Below are 15,998 nucleotides of genomic sequence, written 5' to 3'. Positions count from 1 at the left end.
GGAGCGGTTGGTGGGAACGACATTTCAGCCCGCGCTTTTCCCCACCAACCACCTCCTCTCTCCCCCTCGCCCTACTGCCGCCCAAGATTCCAGCAAAAGTAGTCGGCGGGAGCACCCCGAAAGGCCGCCACACGCACGAGGTTGCCCTCCGCCCCCTCCCCCTCCTCCTGCGTCGGCGGGTCGGGAAGTTGCGAATCTGCAACCCTTCATCGCGGGCGACTGAATTTGGCTTTCCCGGCCGCCGGTGGCTGCGAAAAGCGATGGAATGATCGGGGAGCATCTCGCGCAGCCCCGACAAAGGCGCATCGCCGCATGCATGTGTGGATTCGTCCTCTCGCCGCCGCCAACGGTTTGCGGGCATGGATTCGGCCGGCCGGCCGCCGGGCTCGGCCGTCGTGCAGAGGCTATGTGACTCGCCGATGTTGCTCATACAGTGCGACGACTACGCGCGAACAGTGCTACGGCTGACTTCAGGCACGTCGAAGCACCCCGGATGGGTGTTCTTCAAATGCGAAAACGACGGGGTACGTGTTGTTTTCATTTAGCTCATTTCGATAGCTCATTTTTTGGTTCAATTGTGTTAGCACATTTCAAACATCATCATGCGTGTAGGAAAATGGATGCTCATTTTGGTTTTGGAAAGGCGAATACATTGATTTATTGATAGAAAGAAATTTAATAGACGTTCGTGCGCTCCTTAGTACAATCAAAGGCAATGAAGCGCCCGCATGTGCAATTCTTTAGAACCAAACAAAACGAATGAAGAATGCAAGATCAAGAATCCGCAGATCAACAATAAGTGCATGGAGAAGATATTGCTTCAACTAGTGGGAGCAGTTATGGAAGTTGGAAATCTTCTAAAATGCATAATTGTGGTTCTTATTTTATTTGGTCTTACTATTCTAGCAAAGATTTGGTGATGTCCTATATATCCAATGTTGTTGAAAAAGCAAAGAAATGCATTATGTTGTGTCAATTGAGGTGCAAATTTAGGTTTTGCGGGCCGGGGGGAGGGGGGGGGGACGCCAGACCAGACCCCACAAAGCCGACCCGTAAAAGAGGATATTCGCGGAAGATGCTCTTTTATGGGTCGGCTTTGCGGGGTCTGCCTCTGCGGCCCTTTGCGCCGGCCTGCAAAACCCTTTTTCCACAAACTGCAAACGCGTTTTGCGGGTCAGCGGGATGCAGGGTCTGCTAGAGATGCTCCAAATTGCCAAAACCATCATAATTGCGCACAATGCATAAACAAAACTCTTCTAGGCGCAAAGATATTAATATGTGTCAAGTTTCGGAGGCAGAAAATGATTTTTTAACCTCTCCGTTCACGGAGGAGGAAATTCAGACCGCGGTGTTTCAAATGGAACACAACAAGGCCCCTGGTCTAGACGGTTTTTCGGCGGAGTTTTATCAATGTTTTTGGGATATGATTAAGGTGGACTTGGTTCAGTTGTTTAACCAACTACATACCGAAAACCTTCACATTGCCATTTAAACTTTGGGGAAATTATTCTACTGCCCAAGACTAAGGAGGCTAGTCGTATTCAACAATATCGATCGATTTGCCTTCTAAACGTCAGCTTTAAAATCTTTATGAAGGTTGCAACAAATCGGTTGAACGGGGTGGCTGACCATGTGGTCAAACCCACTCAAACAACGTTTATGCAAGGACGCAACATACTAGATGGAGTGGTTGTGTTGCATGAAACTGTACATGAGCTTCACCGTAAAAAGTTGAGCGGAGTCATCCTTAAAATTGACTTCGGAAAGGACTATGATAAAGTAAAATGGCCCGTTCTGTTGCAAACTTTACGCATAAAGGGGTTTTCACCAAAATGGTGCCGATGGGTTGAGAAATTTGTTTCCGGAGGTAGTGTGGCTATAAAGTCAATGATGATGTTGGCAACTATTTTCAGACTAAGAAGGGTCTTCGCCAAGGGAACCCCATATCCCCTATTTTGTTCAAATCGCAGCTGGTATGTTAGCTATCCTTGTTCAGAGGGCTAAGGTGGCTGGCCAGATTAGCGGTGTTATTCCCCATTTAGTAGCAGACGGTCTATCTATTTTACAATACGCGGATGACTCTATTCTTTTTATGGTTAATGACCTGGATAAAGCAAGAAACCTCAAGCTGCTTTTATGCACATTTGAGGAGCTCCCTGGTCTCAGAATTAATTTTCATAAGAGCGAGCTTTTCTGCTTCGGCGACGCTGCAGAGTCCGTAGCTGAGTATGCTGATATTTTTGGCTTCCAGCTTGGGCAGTTCCGATTAGGTATCTAAGTATTCCGTTTCACTATCGGCGCTTAACTATCGTTGAGTGGAAACATGTGGAAGAGAGACTTGAGAAACGACTAGCCAGTTGGAAAGCCAAACTCTTGTCATATGGGTGGAGATTGATATTGATCAATTCCGTCCTCAGCAATATGGTTCTATACATGTTGTCATTCTTCCACTTACCGAAAGGGGTTCTTCAGCGTTTGGATTACTTTAGATTTAGATTTTTCTGGCAATGTGATAATGAATCTAAGAAATAACGACTGGCTAGGTGGACTGTATTATGCCGACCTAAAAGTCAAGGGGGCCTTGGAATTCAAGATCTTGAGATTGAAAACATCGCTCTTCTAAGTAAATGGGTTTACAAATTACTCACTAAGAATTAAGTATGGCAGGAAATCATTCGCAACAAACACGTGGGGTCCAAAGCCATTTCTCAAGTTCATTGGAAACCCAGTGATTCACATTTTTGGTATGGTGTCATGAATACCAAGGAATTCTTTTTTCAGCTTGGTACTTTCTCAGTTAGGGATGGTTCTCAGGTTTGATTCTGGGAAGATACCTCGCTAGGTGCGACCCCACTTATGGTGCAGTAACCTAGCTTCTACATGATTGTCAGACATAAATTTGTCACGATCAAACAAGTTTTGGGACAAGAAAACCCCGACATTTCTTTTCGTAGGGACCTCTTTGGCTCTCGTCTGTCAGCATGGAATGAGTTACTCTCTCATCTGGAGGACATTCAACTGACAAGCGAAATGGACAAGTTTCGATGGAAACTGCATCAAAACAATAGTTTCTCAGTCAAGTCCTTGTACGATGCGATGACTCATATTGATGTTCCCGTTGATAAAAAAAATATGGAAGCTAAAAATTTCTCTAAGAGTGAAGATATTCCTCTGTTTTTTAAGAAGAGGGGTCATCTTAACTAGAGATAATCTGGCACGACGTAACTGGCAAGGTAGCAAGACATGTATCTTTTGCCAACATGACGAGTCTATTAAACACTTATCTTTTGAGTGTAAATTTGCTCGTGCATTATGGGCCATAGTTCAAGTAGCTTCAAATCTATACTCCCCACATAGTGCACGTAACATGTTCGGTAATTGGTTGCGGAAACAATTTTCTGCACATACTCTTGTTGGTGCAGCTGCCTTATGCTGGGCATTGTGTCTTACCAGGAATGATGTGCTTTTTAGTAATAAATGTGGTCCTTCTCCTGTGCAGGCTATTCATGCATGTACGCGATGGCTCCGTACTTGGTCTATCCTGCAGAAGTCGGAGGATAGATACATTTTTATGATGGCGTCTACACGGCTAGAGCGTATGACTAGGGAGGTTTTCTCCCTCCATGGATGGCGGTGTAATCTCCGTATAGGATCTGCCCCACCCTAGGCTGGATTGATTTATTTTTACTGCAAAACTATGTTTATTTTTTGGTCATTTGGACTTGTTGACTGTGTGCATCATGTTATGCAGAGGTCGGGCATTCTTTAGACGCGGTTGTATCACCTTGATAAATCAATTCAATGAAATGTCCTTTATCCAAAAAATGTGTCTCTTAGGCTCTTGGGTGAGATACATCAATGATGATGGTAAACTCTAGAAACAAGTGATTGATGCTAAATATTAGACTTGCTCTCCTAATTTGTTCACTTCATCACTTTCCCTATGCTAACACTTCTCCCTTTTGGAAAGGGATGCTGCATGTTGCCAAAGCTATTGAATTTGGCTATAGGTGGGCAGTGGAGATGGTAACAAAATTAGGTTTTGGGAGGACACATGGTTTGGGCCTTCCCCTCTAGTTGTCCAATTCTGGGACATCTACAATCTTTGTAATGAAAAAACCCATGTCACTTCTAAAGTTTAGGATGGATCCATTTTGAAAATGACTTTGAGAGGATCCCCCCAAATGAAATAGCGCAGGTTGCTAGTAGCATTACTCTGTCGATGAGACTGACTCTTTGATTTCGCAGTATGACAACAAGGGCGAGTACTCTTGTTGGTGCAATATTTTCCCTCCCGTGTTTTGGAGTTTGTTGACAGAAACAGGCGTGGAATGATTTGTTTGCTAGTGCACAACAGAGAGAATAGTTCATGCAGAACTAAAGAGAATGCTGTCTCAGGTGAAAAGTTCGATGAACTTCACTAAAGAATATCTACGATGCAGAGAAGAATGAGCTACATTTGTTGAAGACATGTAGGCGAGAAGGATTTAACCCCTCGAAGGTTTATTGCTGACATAAAGCAATCAGTTCAGAGTTCCGGTTCAGATGAAAATTGACTGTAGCGAATGGAAGTCGAAGGCAAAGTGAAGACGTAGTATTCATTTCATTCTTCTTCTTCTATTTATTTGAGTCATAGGACCTCCGTACTATTAAGAGGGGTATAGGTTCTCGAAGCTTAGATCCGCTGTGATGCTTAGCCCAAACCTATGAAAGATGCAAGAGAAATCTCTTTGAGTTTCGAATGATTACCTGCGAGCAGCAGACGTTGTTCTTTGTGCTGCAGGAGATATCTTTCGGACTGAGGAGTTAGCATTACTTGCTCCACAAGTAATGTTATCGTTGTGCTCAAAAGCTGATCGCTGGATTCGTGTCATTCGGCCATTGACTGCTTTCAATGTCCAATTTGGTCTTTTCCCTTCAGGGAAGGCCGCGGCTATAAATAGCCACCCCGCTCCAACATTGTCCGTTGGCTGCTCCGCTTAAGATTTCTGAGAAAATTGACCGAGCATACCCTCTCCGAGTGATTTGAGTTTAAGATCCACCGAGACAAAAATCAAGAGCCCAAACTTACACATTGGTTGAGCATCACAATAGTTTTGAGTTAGAGTCCTTGTACCTATTACTCTTGAGAGCTGCGCACTCTCTAGACGGATAGGTTTCGGCTCGAGTGATTGAAGAGTTGTTGTCTTCACCGAGCTAGATCTTCAGCAACCAAGAGTGATTGTGGTTCGCGAAGACCGACCGTAGGTTTGGAGATCGCCGACAAGTATCTACCATGAGTGAAATCAACTAGAGTCCGATCAACTCTGAGTTGAAGGAGAATAGGGCGAAGAGAGTTTATCTTCTGTGTTAAATCACAACCCTTCCAACCAGACATAGTCCTTTGGCAGAAGGGCGAACTGGTCCACCAAATCTCTCTACCGCCATCGAACACCACTAGTTATATCTACTTTGTTGCATTACCTTCAACAGTTTTTCATTCATGCTCTGTGTCGATAGATTACCTGATCAATTATTGTTTGTTGCACATTGTTCGCATTCACCGTATTATTGTTTTCCTTCCATTCTGTTCAGTTCTCATCATTGTGTTATCTTATCCTTTGTGTTGTTGTCCAAGTTACATATCACTCGTTGCATCTATCACACATTTTCTTTCGTAGTGCCAGTCCTGTTTTCTTTCATGTTACTATATCTGTTCGCACTGCATCACTATCATTGTTGTCAGACCTGTGATATCCTATGCTCGAACTATCATCACTGCTTTCCTCGATAGATATGTTCCTATCTAGTGTGCTTGATTGATAACTTGTCTACCGAACCTTATTTCCGCTCCTGTGCTTGGGATCATTTCAAAACATTCTAAAGAATTTCTGAATCTCCCATTCACCCCCCTCTGGTCGATATACTCTCTGTCCCAACAACTATACTAGCTCTGTGTATAATATAATCAATTTTAGAGGGTCTAACCAGTATATATCCCTGTTGTTTAGCAACTATGTGTCGCCCCTAGGATTCATATTTTCTTATGATTGCTTGCAAATAATAAGCTCATGACATGGATAATCTGAAGAAAAGGAACTTTAAAAGTTTAAATTTTGACTATTCTGTATGGAATATGAAACTCTCCAACACTTTTTCTTGACTGTGTGTGGTTGCTAAAGAGCTCTGGCATGTCATAGCTAGGTTTTTTTTATGTTGGTAGTTCTTATGAATCCTTAGCAAAATTATAGATAGCCAGTAAGAATTGTCTTTTAACTAATTTAGTTAGCTTAGCTGAATTTTGGTGTATCTGGAAATATAGAAAATCATGATTTTTGATAATGTTCATTGGATTGACATCAAGCAAGTTTGGTGGAAGACCCTGAAACTATCATTTTTTTTTCAATTCTATGCCTGGAGAGATTGAAGAGTTGTTTGGAGAAGTTCTGCTCACACCTGGTGATGGGTTTCAAATCACCTTTAGCTACACTCCGTGGCTGACTAAAGAACATTTCATACCGTTGGTACAGGTGGGCCCAAGGCTAGAGGCCGAGCTTCCTCTACTAGTGTTTTGTTGCTGCAGGTGCTTCAGATTAGGGACGTTTCCTCCCATTCAGAAGACCACACTTACAAAAACCCTGCTCCACAACCATACATCAACTCTCGAGGTGTTCTGTTGGTCCCTTGCGGCCTTGCGAGGAGTGCAACTCCAACGAGGAAGGCTAAAAATTGACAACAATTTGTAGAAAACACCTTTTCAGTAAGCGTGTTGCCGAAAGCACTAAGTGACCGTTTTGACACAAAAACTGACAGCAAGGCCCATCTACTAGGGTCATATGGCACTGAGTAATGACCAACCGAGATGGCCGTTATTGCTGATGTGCGGGGTTTGTACGTCATAGGAAGAAAAAAAGAAGTAGAAAAAGAATAACCAACCTGGCACCCCAAATATCTCCTCTTTCCTCGGCGTCTCCTCGCCCCTCTACCGCTTCCATACCTGTCTTTCTTTTTTTCAATACGCACGAGTGTGCGTATCATTCATTATAGAGGAAGGGGAGGAAGAATCCCAAGTGATCCACCCGTTTACAATATGTACATGCGGAGATAAACTCCCAACACCACCCTACTCCACCCTACACTTAGACAGATTACTCCTGACCGACCCACATGCTGCCATACGTGTCATTCTCCTCCCTCAGAGGAGCCACACAGCCGTTGGCCTACACGGTGGCTGGCTCTGCCCCCGCTCGCCGGCGGGCATCTTAGGTGAGCTCCGCGTAGTAGCAGGCCCTCTCGCCCACTGTAGAAGCCACCACCATCGTTGCTCAAAGCTTCGTCTGCCATGGCTATCGCTAGTCTCCTTCACCTTCGCCACGGCCACTGATCGCCCCGCGCCTCGCCATTATGTCTAGGAGCTCCGCCTCCTCAAGCTCTCCTTCCCTGCGCGAGGAATCGATATAGCAAACTAGTCACATGAACTTGGAGCATTAGTCAGCCAAGCACAATGGATAGCAAACTAGTCACATGAACTTGACACTCAAACAACTGTTATGGGAAATAAACCTTGGTTTTACAGTCATTCGTAACTCTCAAACAAGTCTTGATGAGTCCATTTCCTTGCGAATTCTTATGTGTCATTTTCTTCTTGCTAGCGCAGATAACGAATGTTATTCAATCCGGTATGACGAATGGACGTACTACAACAGCACGAAACAACAATCTTTTTTCCACAAAAAAAGAAAAGAAAAAGAAAAGAAAAAAGAAACACCGATCTTTCCACAAGCAGCACTGCGGCTCCATATACCCACACACGAACACACAGACACAACACGTACGGGTAAGGAGATGAAAGCCACACCCATGAGGCCACGACGCGAAAGGCGCTACGTGCCTACGTCGTCAGTTTATGAGCGCGTCGGTGTTCTTGGCCGGCTGCTGCACCTTGACGAAGCGTCCCCAGTACCAGTGCCGCGCCCAGACGGCGCCCATGGCTTCGAGGGGCACCCCCTTGGTCTCCGGCAGGAATGCCACCACGAAGGCTGTCATGACGGCGACCCAGGCGGCGTAGTAGATGAACGTGGCGTACTTGAAGCTGCACAGCATGGAGAGGAAGGTCTGCGTGAGCACGAATGTGGCGCCGAGGTTGACGGCCACGCTGATGCCCTGCCCGGCCGACCGGACCTCCACCGGGAATATCTCGCTGGGGATCACCCACGTCAGGGGACCCCACGACCACCCGAACGACGCCGAGAACACGCATGTCAGAGCCAGCACCGCGACGGAGTACTTCCTCGCCATCGTGGACCCGCCGTCACGGCCGATCTGCGACCCCATGATCCACGCAACCGCAACCTAATCAAAGGCAGCAGCAAACGAAGTGTCAGAATCACGACGTGGAAACCGAAAGCATGCATTCCCTTTCTGTGTTTGTTGTACCTGGCACATGATCATGACGAGTCCACCAGCCAAGAACAGCGGCCTGCGACCGTAGCGGTCCACCGTGGCGACGGACACGAGGGCGGAGCCCAGGTTGACGGCGCCGAGAATGACGGCGCCCATCAGCGCGGCGTTGCTCCCGAACCCGGCCGTCTGGAACAGCACCGGCGAGAAAAAGGCGATGACAATGACCCCGGTGAGCTGCTGGAAGAGCGGCACGGTCACGGCCATCACCAGGTGGGGACGGTACTCCCTCCCGAGGATCCTCCGGAACGCGCCCTGCTCGTTGGAGCGCGCCACCTCGACCGCGCGGGCCACGTCCTCCAGCTCGGCGTCCACGTCGGCCTTGGGGCCGCGGACGCGCCGGAGCGCGGCGCGCGCCTGCTCCACCCGCCCGCGCACGATGAGGCTGCTGGGAGTGTCCGGGATGAGCAGGGCGCCCACGAGGATGACCGACGCCGGCACCGCCGCCAGGCCGAGGGAGAGCCGCCAGCCCCACCGCGGGATGCGCGCGGCGCCGTAGTTTGTCAGGTTGGCCGCGAGGTTGCCGATGCCGAGGAAGAGCTGGAACCCCGTCGTGAAGGCGCCCCTCCACTTGGCCGGCGCCGTCTCCGCCAGGTACACCGGCGCCGCCTGTCATCAGTTGCCACGATCACGTCACATGGTGCATTTGTTCGTACATCGTATTCTACACGTGAAGCGTTAGTTATTAATCAAGGAGACAAGGACGCAAGCAAGAGGCGATCAGTACGTGCGGATTAGTCAGTGTGTCCTAATAGTAATCGACTTCGGATCGACCATTATATTTGTGCGACATGTGCGATGTACTCCCTCCGTCCGGAAATATTTGTCATCAAAATGGATAAACATGTGTGTATCTAGACGTATTTTAGTTCTAGATACATCTATTCTTATCCATTTTAATGACAAGTATTTTCGGACAGAGGTAGTAGGGTGCAACATACCAAGGTCTCGGACTGCCAGTGAGATAGATTGCTCTCTTGCATCGTGTCCATCCAAAAGTGATCCAACGCGCACACGAGCCGCCGCACGGGGTGATGAGGGTGCACAACTACTTTTCGACCAAGGGCCATATCATTAAATAACCAAGTGGCAGCCCAGGCATGTACCATAGGCGTAATTTTCATAAATGTGGAGGTGTTTTTCGCAAAAACTCCGGGCCAAACGGCTGTGCTATGAAGCTGCCAGCGTGACGCCAATCGTAAGCTTCTGATTGGTTGTGGACTAAATCATCCCATGCATTTCAAGTTTATGGATGAGTTGATCATCTTTTGTAATTTTGTGGACTAAACCATCACATCCAACACAAGTTTGTGGGTCTCTAGTGCTCTTGCCTTGTGATGTAGGCATGGACAAGTAGCGCTGCACGGACGACAGAAACATAGGAGGAGCTATCACCAACCTACCACAACTCCCGCGCAACGAAGGAAAGTGAGATGCTTGACTCACCCATGCGTGCCTGCACGAGCAGCATGTTGCAGCTAACCACTGAAAAAAGATGAAACGCGACATCCTATCCACTATTCAATTTGAGTAACACGAGAGCGATGGGTTGAGTCAAAACTAGCCACTCGCCCTAGCTAACCAGGGGGGGCAGCGGACAAACGAAGCAAGGGCCCGAGCCAGCTATCACCTTTCTACTCCCTCCGTTCCTAAATATTTGTCTTTCTAGAGATTTCAACAAGTGACTACATACGAAATAAAATGACTGAATCTACATTCTAAAATATGTCTACATACATCCGTATGTTGTAGTCCATTTGAATGTCTAGAAAGACAAATATTTAGGAACGGAGGGAGTAATCTGCATGACATGTGAACGGCTGTAGGACTTGACGGTATACGTGGTTTCTCCTTGGTGCATCCGAAATGTTGACCTCTTAATTAAAGTGGTTTATAACTTTAAATGCCTGCATAGCTACAGCACAATCATCCAGAAAATTCCTTGAATTTCAACGTTTATTCATTCATCTTTAAATGTTTCGTCTTAGAATGGGTTGTGTTTTAATCATTCATCTCGGCAAGGTCCGAGTTCAACACAAAGAATACAATCCAGCGGAAGTAGATATTTTGCTATACAATCTTGGTTAAAACTTGTAAAGTTTGATTTTTGGGAAAACCCTACATGCACTAAATTATGGAATTGATGAGTATAGACTATGGAAGGTAAACTTATGAATTTGCTGAACCGTGCAAACTTGGTTGGTGAGACTTGTTTCAGCAATATAAAAGAGTGAGTTGCGGAGATATAAATGGATATAGATAGATACAGATATAGATATGAAAGTATAGATATAGATATAGATGATGTGTGGAATCATGCCCTCCCACCAAGATAATTCCCACCAAGCCATAGCCACCCCACCCCTCTCTTTTTGAGGGACCATACTCAACCCCTTTATGAAACTTATTTTTTATGCAGTTGCGGATCCTTGTTTAGGTAGGCAATATGTTTTGAATTTCAATTTCAGAAACTATGTTTACTGCTGAAATTGTCGAAATATTTTGACTGAAATATTGTTGAAATTACTGAAATTTCAGTGAAATTACATTGAAAGTGAGGGCAATACACGGAGAACTATTATTGCCTCATTGGGAGCATTATCTGATAGGTGGGTGAGTAGCTTTATTTACCACTCTATGACTATGTAGATCATTCGCCACACATCAAAATCAGGAGCCACAGCAATATATAGAGATGTATCACTTCAGTTGCCTAGAATGTTGTCACATTCAGGTTTTTCAAGTCCACGTTTTCTTTCAGTTTATTAGGTTGCTCACTCGCCACACATCAAAATAAGTTTACTAAAGATGCGACAATTAATTTGGATCAGAGGGAGTAGAAACATACTCCCTCCGTCTGGAAATACTTGTCGGAGGAATGGATGTATCTAGACGTATTTTAGTTCTAGATACATTCATTTTTATGCATTTCTCTGACAAGTATTTCCGGACGGAGGGAGTACTACACACACCGAGTTAGCCACCTAATAAATTGCCGCTTGTCGAAAAAAAAACATTTAAATTAGACCAAATCTTCAATAGAGTAAACAATCTGGTCAAGTTTATACAGTTTAAAGGGCCAAACAGATTGTGAAATTCTTGAAATTCAGTAACCAGCTCGTTTGTTTCTACTCCTACTTATACAGTTTCATAAATTCAGTACTGGATCCAGATACAGATCAGCTGTTATGAATACCAAATGTACCTGGTTGGTGAAGCCGATGCCGAAGCCGAGCAGCATGCGGCCGACGATGAGCATGGCAATGTTCACCGCTGCAGCGTTCACGGCGGCGCCGACGAAGAAGAACACGCCGCCAGCTAGCATGACTGCCTGTCTCCCGACCGCCCTGGTGACCCGGCCAGCCGCGAGGGACGCGACCAGCCCCGCCAGGTACAGCGACGACGTGAACGCCGTGAGCACGTGGCTGTCGTAGACGCAGTACTGGTCCCGCCGCGCCGCAGCCATCCGTCGGAGCACGCCCGGGAAGAATTCCTCCAGGAATGACCCCATCGCCGTCACGCCACCTGATCGACCAAACATTATCACCGATGTACGTACATGCATAGAGATTAGAGAAAGACACATCTCGGCAGAATTGCATACACTTGTGAGGCCGGTACCTGAGATGCCGATGTCGTAGCCGAAGATGAGGCCACCGGAGGCTGCCATGAGGCAGGTGACCACGACGGAGAAGGTTATGCCGCCGCCGTAGTCGCCCGACGGGGCATCGGCCACTGCGAACCCTCCACCAGCCATCGCAGGCCTGCCACCGGGTTAGCCTCACTTGCACGCACGCGCGGACTTGACCACTAGCTATAACAACTACACAGGGTACCGCGTGGTAGCTAAGCCCGATCAGTGTGGTATTGTATAGGGGTGGTGACCGGTGAGTGGCCGGGGTGTGTCCCTCAGAGCATTTGGTTAGGTAGATGCGCGCTCGTAGGCTTGCAGACGATTGGTTCATCATAGGATGCACTATGTAAGCATGCGGGTCGAAGTAGTATGTATAGCCCCGACCGGACGTCACATAGTTTCCTCAAAGTTACATTTGAATTATATTTCGCCGACAAAGATATGGAGGAAAGGGGTGGCTCATAGATTTTTCTCAATAGTGGGTGGATTTTATTGGCTCAAAAGTAAGCATCTAGAGGATACAAACACAAAGACCGCACACCCGGCCTGTGCATAGTTAGAATGCACACAACCAACACCAACACACACACACACATAAAACACGTAGGCAAATAACAAAGTCATATAAACCAAAGGTATGCGTAGGTGAGATAATGAAAAATCTAAAGCGATCAGATCCGCCGTTGATAACACAATACCCTACTTCCCTTTCTTGACTGATATGAAAATAATGTATTACAAGTGATGGGAGGTGTTATGATAAGGTGCTCATGGTGTCTATATGAGGTGATCGGGGTGTTGGCCTAAGAGCTCGGGCATGGCCTCTCCTTCTTCCTACCCTAATTTACACTCTGGACTGTCGTGTTGCTTGTGATGTGTGTAGTGGTGGCTAGCTATTGCCTTGATTGAGCTAGTCTATAAATGGTCATGGTCCTGCCCTTATATAGGTCTGGGAGGTATCACAAATTTAGTATGTGCGAACGTGTACAAAAGAAAGTGGGTGCCCGCCTTGCGTTGTTGCAACTTGCCACCAGTCCAGTCTTTACTGTAATGAAGATGATACATTGGTATTTGCAGTTAGCCAGGTACTCGAATGCGCCTGCTGAATATCCTTTCTCGTGGAATATCCTTTCTCGTGGGTCCCTCCTGTCATCACCCGTCTTGATGTGACACGAGGCATCGCTTCTTGTTAATAAAAAAGGTGGCTCAATCTTGTCGCCCTCACCTGGCTGATAAGGTCCGCACCTTATCATACCGAGGACGCTCGCACTGTCTATATATCATGATGATGGCGTTCTACCATACATAGGCCTATGATAGGCTATGCACCATAGCCTGTATCGGCATTAAAAGCACGGTCAAGGACATGCTCTCGGCTCCTAAGAGAGCTGCCTACATGCGAGGTACATGTGCTAGGGAGGCCAGTGCTCATGACACCGAGCACCGTCCCTAGACATCACTACTGACGTTTTTGGATCTGGCCTGATTAATGAAGATTTTACTAAGCCGTAAATCATCATAAAGATCTGTGTGCCGACGCGTAAGTTGCTCCTTCTGGATGTTGTAATGTTATCCAAGTCGAGAAATTTCTGCGTGGCTTTGTTCCATATTTTCGTGGCTTTTTGGGTTGACCCATCTGTCGGTATGCTCGGGGTACTATGGTCTTTTATATGACGTTAGTAGCCCCCCGGTCGTGATCGGATTCGCGGTGCGAGGCTAGTTTTTCCACTGGGGTTGGGCTCATTGCTTGGATGGGCTGACCAGAAAGCGGGTTTTCACCCATTTCCCCTGCTCACATGGGCTAGTTCATCTGCCAACAAGTTTCGACGTCCGTTGTGATTACTGAGGCGCTGTCTCAAGGCTTCGCATGGGCGACGCGTGGAGACACCCCATAGGTGTGTGAAACATCTATAATGTGTTGCCTACATCATGGACAACTTTGTGCGTGACGTTGGAATGCTATTTTCACAAGGTTCTTCAAAAATATCGTACACAAACACACACACACAGAGTACTGCAGGATGCTGCTAACGCGACATTACGATTAGAGACCCTTTGAAGAAACTGTGTGCGATGCATTAATCGCAAAAGGGAATGTAAAAAACCCGTCAAAAAAGATGCAAAACGTTTGCGATGGTGGAGACATCAAACATGGTTCAGATTTTAGTTACATGTGTGATGCGGGGCATACGGTTGATCTAGAAGAACTGTTTGCGATGAGGCAGAACAACAGAAACGGGCAGCCATATCAATGTGTGTGCGATATACGGCATACAGTTCGCTCCGATGAACTGTGTGCTATTAGGGAATGCAACAGAAATGGTCAGCCAGATCAAGGTGTGTGTGATATACGACATACGGTTCACTCGGACAAACTATTTTCGATTAGGAAAGAGAACAGAAACGGTTCAACTTAACAAGATGTGTGTGATATGTGGCATACAATTCACATAGATGAACTGTTTGCGATGAGCCCAAAGAACACAAATGATTCGTGTAAACAAGATGTGTGTGATACGCAACAAACAACCCACTCAGATGAACTGTTTGCGATGAGAAATTATAACACAGACAATTACTATAGTTAGTTCGTGTGCGATTCTGTTCGTACAAAAACTTTGAAAAATGCAAACTAGCTGCTTGCAGTGGCTAGGAGTATCGCACACGATGCGTCTGCAGGTACTCATATGCGATGATTAGTAAGTTACACATACGTTTCCTTATGTTAACACGTGTGTGATAAATAACACGTGGCACCATATACGGTATTCTGGTTGTGTGTGTGCTCCACTTAGTCTTCCCACGCTCTAGCGAATGCTTCCCGTGCTCCACATGGGTGAAATGTAAAATCCACGCCTCTTCCCTCATGTTTTTCCTGCCGCCAGCTAATGACTTGCTGCATATAACCCAGGAGACAACGCACCGTCGCGACACTCTGCGCAGATCTAGTCCTCACCCATCTACCATTAGTTATTTCAAGCATGCCAGGAAACAACCAAAGCTTCGACGTCTGAAGGAAATATGCCCTAGAAGCAATAATAAAGTTATTATTTATTTTCTTATATCATGATAAATGTTTATTATTCATGCTAAAATTGTATTAATCGGAAACATAATACATGTGTGAATACATAGACAAACATAGTGTCACTAGTATGCCTCTACTTGACTAGCTCGTTGATCAAAGATGGTTGCGTTTCCTAACCATAGACATGAGTTGTCATTTGATTAATGGGATCACATCATTAGGAGAATGATGTGATTGACTTGACCCATCCCGTTAGCTCAACACTTGATCGTTTAGTATATTGCTATTGCTTTCTTCATGACTTATACATGTTCCTACAACTATGAGATTACGCAACTCCCGTTTACCGGAGGAACACTTTGTGTGCTACCAAACGTCACAACGTAACTGGGTGATTATAAAGGAGCTCTACAGGTGTCTCCGAAGGTACATGTTGAGTTGGCGTATTTCGAGATTAGGATTTGTCACTCCGATTGTTGGAGAGGTATCTCTGGGCCCTCTCGGTAATGTACATCACTATAAGCCTTGCAAGCAATGTAGTTAACGAGTTAGTTGCGGGATGATGCATTACATAGCGAGTAAAGAGTCGGACCGGTAACGAGATTGAACTAGGTATTGAGATACCGACGATCGAATCTCGGGCAAGTAACATACCGATGACAAAGGGAACAACGTATGTTGTTATGCGGTTTGACCGATAAAGATCTTCATAGAATATGTAGGAGCCAATATGAGCATCCAGGTTCCGCTATTGGTTATTGACCAGAGACGTGTCTCGGTCATGACTACATAGTTCTCAAACCCGTAGGGTCCGTACACTTAAAGTTCGGTGACGATCTGTATTATGAGTTTTTGTGTTTTGATGTACCGAAGATAGTTCGGAGTCCTGGATATGAT

At 46.0% G+C, this 15,998-nt stretch overlaps 1 protein-coding gene across 1 annotated transcript; it reads right to left on the bottom strand.

The window, feature by feature from the left end:
- Nucleotides 1-7,661: 7,661 nt before the first annotated feature.
- Nucleotides 7,662-12,417, bottom strand: LOC123041469 (sugar transport protein MST1). Its single transcript, XM_044464072.1, has 4 exons — nucleotides 12,061-12,417; nucleotides 11,645-11,964; nucleotides 8,416-9,048; nucleotides 7,662-8,331 (listed from the first exon to the last, which is right to left on the bottom strand). Exons 1-4 carry the CDS (start codon nucleotides 12,194-12,196, stop codon nucleotides 7,879-7,881), a joined length of 1,542 nt encoding a protein of 513 aa, XP_044320007.1. The 5' UTR covers nucleotides 12,197-12,417; the 3' UTR covers nucleotides 7,662-7,878.
- Between the last annotated feature and the right edge of the window lie 3,581 nt (nucleotides 12,418-15,998).

The sequence above is a fragment of the Triticum aestivum genome, chromosome 2B (assembly GCF_018294505.1).
Source record: "Triticum aestivum cultivar Chinese Spring chromosome 2B, IWGSC CS RefSeq v2.1, whole genome shotgun sequence".
NCBI lineage: Eukaryota > Viridiplantae > Streptophyta > Magnoliopsida > Poales > Poaceae > Triticum > Triticum aestivum.
Note: the sequence above shows the minus strand (reverse complement) of the source record. Positions and strands in the feature narration are given on the sequence as shown.

Bases quoted from the DNA above. Each gene is read 5' to 3' on its own strand.
- LOC123041469 (XM_044464072.1), bottom strand. From the start codon at position 12,196: ATGGCTGGTGGAGGGTTCGCAGTGGCCGATGCCCCGTCGGGCGACTAC. The intron at 11,965-12,060 runs GTACCGGCCTCA...TTGGTCGATCAG, and splicing joins CTACGACATCGGCATCTCAG to GTGGCGTGACGGCGATGGGG. The intron at 8,332-8,415 runs GTACAACAAACA...GCCTTTGATTAG, and splicing joins TCGTCATGATCATGTGCCAG to GTTGCGGTTGCGTGGATCAT.